Source organism: Tetrao urogallus (genome assembly GCF_951394365.1).
Source record: "Tetrao urogallus genome assembly, chromosome: 1".
In the NCBI taxonomy this organism is placed as follows: domain Eukaryota; kingdom Metazoa; phylum Chordata; class Aves; order Galliformes; family Phasianidae; genus Tetrao; species Tetrao urogallus.
The window spans coordinates 137,115,331-137,122,378 of NC_136813.1; the positions used below are offsets into that span (position 1 = coordinate 137,115,331).

The following is a 7,048-nucleotide window of genomic DNA, read 5'->3' on the forward strand; positions in this document are numbered from 1 at the left end:
ACCTTGGGACAGCTATGCTTTAACGCACACTGCAGAAATAACCACAAAAGTGTTTGCTCTTTTCAGCCTCTGAAATGCATGGCATGCTTCTCATACAGATAACTGCACTAGGAAAAGCAGCAGCACTTTTTCTAGCAGTACTGATCTGAACCTCCCAACAGGCTCAAATCTAACAAAGAGCAGTTACTGGAATTAAGACTAAACTTTCTATTTTAGAAGGTACCACAATCTCACATAGATAACGCATTTCACTAACTAAGCATTTCCTTAAGCATCTAACACCTCAGTATGCCTATGATAGGGACTAGGATACTAGCCAATGCATTAGCTTCATCCAGAAGTAAATGCCATAGTGAAAGGACTTAGGTTTTTGGTAGTACTACCTATGATCATATAGAGGAACATAAGAACATCCTACAGGAGAAAGAGCTACAAGCACTACAAATAAGCATGCTTTGCAGTGGAAGGAGAGATACAAAATGCCATCAGCTTTGAAGTCAGGAAGTTGCCACTTCCAGTGTTCTAATTTCCCTGTTTGTATCATGCTGTATTACAGCAGGAATTTTACAGCTCCTCATGTACTAGAATGAAGCACCTTTTAATTCATAATTCTTCACTAATAATACTAATAATCTTCAGTCTCCCTGGCCATTACAACAAAGTCAAGGCGTAACTCCCTCAGTAACAGAATCCTGGATCAGAAATGTTTTCCACACTGTACTGCAGGCCTCTCAAAAGGAACAAGTCGTTCTTCTGGCTCCTCCCGGTGGCAAATGGTAGGCATAGCACCATAACAAAGTACTGCAATGAGAATACTGATGCCATCTTAGGGTCACGAAATGTCCAAAGCTGTAATACTGAAAACATAAGCACATGACCAGAGCAGGGTATAGTGAAAGACAACAGCTAACCTGATCAAATGCTATAGCCAGCAGAGGGCCAGAGTCAAACATACTGATGGCCTTCTCTGGATCTGTGATTCTGTGATAGAAACTCAAAGCTGAGCACCACTTGAGGTCAATGACTGTTTTAAACTTACTGTCTGATTTACCTAGCTGAGAACAATAGAGAATGACACTTACAAAGCAGAGAAGGGATGCTAATGGTGGGAGGTAAGTTGCTCAGTCCCACGGGACAGAAGAGAGGTTATTAGGGCAGTCAACGATACAAGGTTTGAAAACAACTGAAGATTCAAAGAGACGACATCCACTTTTATATGCATTCACTCCAGAATATCGTTTCCTAGGGTTGCTCTTCTCCTTAAGAAGGAAAAGTCTACACAGCAATGAAGAAAAAAGCACACAGGAAAACTGAAAAACAAAACATACACAACCACCCCATGTGGGTATCAAACATTTTATTTGTTTTTTAAAGAAACTACAGCAATATACATGATTACAGAATTATGGAGCTCAGTGAAGCGCAAGGAATGAAATGGCCTCGGTGCAAGCGCTAATGATCTCATACCTTTTCTTTGATATTATCACTCAGAAAAATTACGTTATCTGAAAAGAAATAAAGAGAATTTAATCTTCAGGATTGTTTTGCAGTGTTGCATGCCTGCACAATCACAAAGATAATCTATTTGTGTTAAAATAAGCTGCAAAGACACGTATTTCAGAACAGAACATTACACAGAGTAAAACTGTCTGATATGAGGCTCCGGCTTTATCTCCCCAAAAAGATGACAATTCAAGATGACTAAATATGCTATGAAACAAATGGGTTAACTTGATGAAAATCTGCTGTATGAAGATAAAAGCATTTTAAAATAACATTTTTATTCTTTGACTGATCTCTATCAGCTACAGCATATTTCCATTTTTCCTTATTTTCAGTAAGCACTACCATGCCATTGGCTCATGGGGTTATAAGAAACTAGTATTTCATCAAGGCTCAGTAGCTTCTGAAACCTCTTGAGGCTGAGGATAGTGAACATTACCAAGAAACCAGTAGGATACACACTAATTAGAATAACAACAAAAATGATTTGCTTCTCCCCTTAAGCCATTTATAAGCACCAACCTGTAGCTGGAACTGCTCATGTAAAAATTTGATTGCTATTGTTTTAAGGAGGCTGCACTATAGAAACATGCATTATTTCTCATCAACTTGGTTATTTCAGCCCTCCTTCAAAAGCCACAAGACAGTAGTTCCACCCATAGAAAAGATGCAGTACCCAAATATCCTTGGCTACCCTCAGGCTATTTTAAGGCTCAAGAAGAGGTTCAGTTCCCCAATTCTCCACTGCTTCTATCCAAGGGACAACTGTAGTTCCTACCCATCAAATACCTTTCACAGAGATCCTTAAAGTTGGTGAAGCCTCCAAACTTAAAATAAATAATTCCTTGCCAAACCTGAGAGAGAGGTACTAAAACTCTACTTTGGCTAGAAAAAGAATCTAGCTGACTTGCAGTACTTCATGCCAATATCCTTAAAACACCTAAATCTGCCTGCACCACTAACTGGATTGTGTAAGAAAACTATGCAATAGCCTGCAACTATTGCTCTCATTTTCTGTCCCTCCACGTGCAGTGCCAGGGGACATCTAGTGGTACAGTCCAAAAACTGCAAAAAGCCTCTTCATTCTCTCAGAATCCTCAACCACGGATTCTGAGGACAAAGACAAGCCAAGCTCAATTTCTAAGGTTCTCCACCCCCTTTCCACTTAAAGAGGCAAAGCGGAACAGCGTGTTGTTCCCTACCTGCAATAATTGTTGTCGCCTGCCGCCTTACGTTGTTTTTATCTGTATATTCACCGTAGTCCAGTTTCCCTTCAACATAGAGCCGAGAACTGAAAAGTCAAGAATTTGGTTCCGGTCAGAGAACTGCATCCATTTCCTCCTTTTTATTTGATTCTGAATCCACAGGCTTTTTCCTCACTTGTATGTAGCACGTTTACAAAGTTACTTAAGGCACTTCTTAGTACAGCTCCCAGTCACCAAAAGTGGTCAAAAAAGGTAAACAGAATCCTGACTTGCATCAGAAACAGCGTGGTCAGTGGGACAAGGGAAGTGACTGCCCTTCTGAACTCAGCACTGGTAAGACTGCACCTTGAGTATGTGCTCAGTTTGGGATCCCTCACTACAAGAAAGATATTGAGTTGCTCGAGTGGGTGCAGAGAAGAGCAGTATTGCTGGTAGTAGTGCTGGTAAATGAGTTAGAAAACAAGAATTATGAGGAACAGCTGAATAAATCATGGCTGAGAATAGGAGACTAAGGGGAGACTTCATCACTCTAAAGCTACCTAAAAGGAGGCTGTAGAAAACTGTGTTTCAGCCTCTTTTGTCAGATGACAAGTGACACAAGATAAGGAAATGGCCTCAAGTTGCACTTGGAAGATTTAGATAAGACACTGGTACAAATTTGTTCATAGAAACATGGCTTAGGCATTGGATAGCCTGCCCAAGGTGGTGGTAGAGTCTCTACCCCTGGACTTATTTAAGAGACTTGTGGATATGGCACTTAAAAATATGGTTTAGTGGTGGACTTGGTAGTGTAACATGGTGGATGGACTTGATAATCTTATTGATCATTTCCAACCTAAATGTTACCATGATTCTATGAATTCTTACATCAATTGATTACTAAAGCATTAAGTCCTCAACTACATTCACTTACCCCTTCTTCACATATTGATACGTAACATCCCTGAGGCCTGGTCTGAAGACAGAGATCCTGTGCCATGTTGTCTTCTGACTGATATCACCTACATAAAAATAACAAAGCTGGATGCCACATCCTCTTACTGAAGTAAGATTCAGAAACGAGCTTTAACACATTGGTGTTCTCAAATTAAGATTTAAGAAATGGAAGTATGCTATGTAGCATTCAGTGTTCTACCCATGTGTCCAAGCATTAGTATTGTACAAGAGCACAGTTCAAACCAAGATATTGGTTTTCTTGGAAAAAAAAATGCTTATGAGATTTCCCTCCCTTTCCTCTCCTTACAGACTCCAGATTGTACAAAAACTAGAGAAAAGGAGACAACTGTAAATAAAGACTGATAGAAGAATCAAAGAAGATGTACTCATTCTTTTTTCCCCTCATGGGATGCAAGTAAGAGTATGGAACTGCTATACTTCTGGCAACCCCAACAAGAAAAAAACTGCTAAGTCAGCACTCTTTCCACTTTTCCAGTGGAGAGTCACAAAACAAATCCCTATTTAGTACATGCTGTTGAGTATTTAGGCAGGGATGCACAAACTACCTCAAAGGATCTTCCCTGCACCTGAGAGACACACGGAGCAGCCTGAAGACAAAGCACAGTGCTACTGAACGTGCAAACTTCAGAGCACAGCAGCAGCAACCTGCTCAACCTTTGTTGCAGACTCACCTGTCTGTGTTACTTCATTTTCCCCTGTCCGCCACATCTCATTGGTTGCAAGAGAAAATATGGTAACAGGATTTTTTCCATCCACTTGCCTCATGATAGGGTCCTGTCCAACCCGACCAAGTAACTGAACACGATTCATGGCTGAAACACAAGGCAGTAAACGCAAGGTGAGATGCGCTAAGCAGTGTGGGACAAACCAATACAGAATCAGTAATTTTATCCACTTCAGTGGTAGGAGGAGAATAAGGAATCCAAAGATGTTTGTACAGCTGAATTATGATCCTTCTGATCGCAAGTCTTAAATCAATCAGCAGCTTTTATCAAGGGCCAGAAAAGTTATTTCCCACACCTTCTGACCATTCTCCAGTTTTTATAACTGGGCTAATCAGGCCCCACAGCAGTTACTGCTCTATTACAGTTATCACTGCTAAGTAACTTCATTTAGAAAGCTGAAGGTTCTTTATTTTCTCCTGGTCTTTTGTCACCTTTTTCCACAGAACAGCTTAGTTTGAAGGGACCTCAAAGCCCACTCAGATACATCTCCCTGCTGCGGGCAGGGCTACTCACCCCCCTCCTCCCCCCCCCCCACCAGCTCAGGTTGCCCAGGGCCCCATCCAATCTGGCCTTGAATGCCTCCAGGAATGGAGTACTCTGTGCAGCTGTGCCATTGCCTCACCACTCTGAGTAAAGAATTTCTTCCTAACATCTAACCTAAATTTCCTCTCTTAGTTTACAGCCATTCCCCCTTACCTTATCACTATCTGACCGTGTGAAAAGCCAGTCCTCCTCCTTATAAGCTTCCTTCAAAGTATTGAAAGGAAACATCTATATGTCATATGAGACTATTTAGCATTTATTTAAAAACACTTTGACTTTTAAACTATAATAGTTCATTGTCCTATTTTATAATTAAAACAATGCCTTCAAAACAACGTTCCATTATTACATCACATCCTCTGATTTGAGGTCACTAATTTTAACAGACATATCAGCAACAAACAGACAATTAATTCTTGACAAAGGAAAGCTGGAAGAGGTGGAAGAGAACTATTACACTAGGAACACGTGAAATGAATGGTGGAGTCAAACATACACCTAGTGCTGTAATAGCAGCACCCAAACATACATCCCAAGTACATGGAAGTCTGAGCAACAGGAGCACAGAGGCAGCTAAGAAAAGACATAAGAGGATGCTTGATTCACTGCCACTAATAAAGCAAGACCACCTTCCTGCTTCAGGCTGTACACCTTGTCAGGGCTTCCTGGCTTTCCCCTTTAAGGGCTGCTTGATGTGACACAGACCAAGACACGAAGCTCCTGAAGAGTTTGTTTGAAACAACATTATTAGTTTCTGCAGTCAGCAGCTATCATTCATATCTGTTCCTTCCCTGGCACACTTCAGCCATTCTAAAACCAGGATGAGAACACAAAGAGTAACAGCTAAGCATCACCTCGGGCACACACAGGAGCTACTTACATCGTTCCAGTACCAACGAGCCACCTGTATCACCAGACTCATGCCTCACCAACTGGCGGAACACCTGAAGAACAGACAGAAGTTAGTTTCCAGGACGCAAAGCATGAGCACCACTCACACCATGTGCTTTTAATGCTCGTTTTCTGAGTGCCAACTGAGATTTTGCAGCAACGTTCCTTTCCAGCAACTTGCAAGAGCACCGTGTGAGTTCAATTCCACTCAACGTGAGACACAGGCTGTGGTGCCTCATCCCTAGAGGGGCTCAAGGCCAGGTTGGATGGGGCCACGGGCAGCCTGAGCTGCTGGGTGACAGCCCTGCACACGGCAGGGGGATGGGGCTGGGTGGGCTTTGAGGTCCCCTCCAGCCTAAGCCATCCTGCGAACCTACGATAAACGTAGCCAAGCGGATTACTCATAGACTACTAGGTTAAACAGCTACCAAGGAGAAAGGTTTATCTACAGCAATCATTTCGGGAGGACACGCCGTAACCACCGCACTTCTGCAGCGCGCACTTGGGAACCCCGCCTCCTCCCAGCAGGACCCGGGAGCGAGCGAGAGCCCCGGGAGCCGCCACCCCACTCCGCCCCGTCCCGCCCGCCCTACCCGCCAGGCCGGCCGCCGCCACATGCCGCCGCCGAGCAGGGAGAAGCCCCGGCTGAGCCGCTCCAGCCCAGCGGCCACACGAGCTCGCCCGGAAGCGGAAAGGAGAGGCTGCGTTTCGTACAGCGGGTCCGGCGGAAACACGACTCTGCCCGGGTAGGTGACGGCGGGGATGGTCAGGGAAGGCGTGTCAGGGAAGGCAGGGGCTGTATCAGCGCTCCTGGGGGAATGGGGGGCGAAAGAAAGGGAAGGAAGGCACAGAAAACAAAGTGCAGTAAAAGCAAGTGTTAAAATCTTTATTGGCACCTTTTGCTTTTAAAGGGATAAGATTTAATAATTTAAAAACAGTACTCTCAAACACTTGAGCACAAACTCTACTCGAGTAAAACTCAGTGACCAAGGCAAGAAGCATTATGCTCTCCGTCGTAGCAGTACACCATGTGTATCTGGCTTTCTGCTAGACACACACAACCAACGAGTATCCAGAACATGACATTCAGCAGAGGGATGAGATTGTCTTAAAAAAAAAATATTCACTTTAAATAGACAACTCTGGAAAAAAAAGAAACCTACCAAAGCTTAAATGTTTTCTAGCTTCCCTCACCATTGCTTAAAAGCTGATTTTTCAGGCAGG

At 43.2% G+C, this 7,048-nt stretch overlaps 1 protein-coding gene across 1 annotated transcript; it reads right to left on the reverse strand.

Annotated features, from left to right (window-relative positions):
• Positions 1 to 1,362: 1,362 nt before the first annotated feature.
• On the reverse strand, positions 1,363 to 6,495 carry SSBP1 (single stranded DNA binding protein 1). The gene is made up of 6 exons (XM_079549656.1): positions 6,418 to 6,495; positions 5,814 to 5,877; positions 4,337 to 4,477; positions 3,622 to 3,709; positions 2,706 to 2,794; positions 1,363 to 1,505 (listed from the first exon to the last, which is right to left on the reverse strand). Exons 1-6 carry the CDS (start codon positions 6,439 to 6,441, stop codon positions 1,462 to 1,464), a joined length of 450 nt encoding a protein of 149 aa, XP_079405782.1. The 5' UTR covers positions 6,442 to 6,495; the 3' UTR covers positions 1,363 to 1,461.
• Between the last annotated feature and the right edge of the window lie 553 nt (positions 6,496 to 7,048).

Excerpts from the sequence above, each read along its gene's own strand:
- SSBP1 (XM_079549656.1), bottom strand. The coding sequence starts at position 6,441 with ATGTGGCGGCGGCCGGCCTGGCGG. Across the intron at positions 3,710-4,336 it reads AAATGAAGTAACACAGACAG|GTGATATCAGTCAGAAGACA; the intron begins GTGAGTCTGCAA and ends ATTTTTATGTAG. Across the intron at positions 2,795-3,621 it reads TATCAATATGTGAAGAAGGG|TTCTCGGCTCTATGTTGAAG; the intron begins GTAAGTGAATGT and ends TTGACTTTTCAG.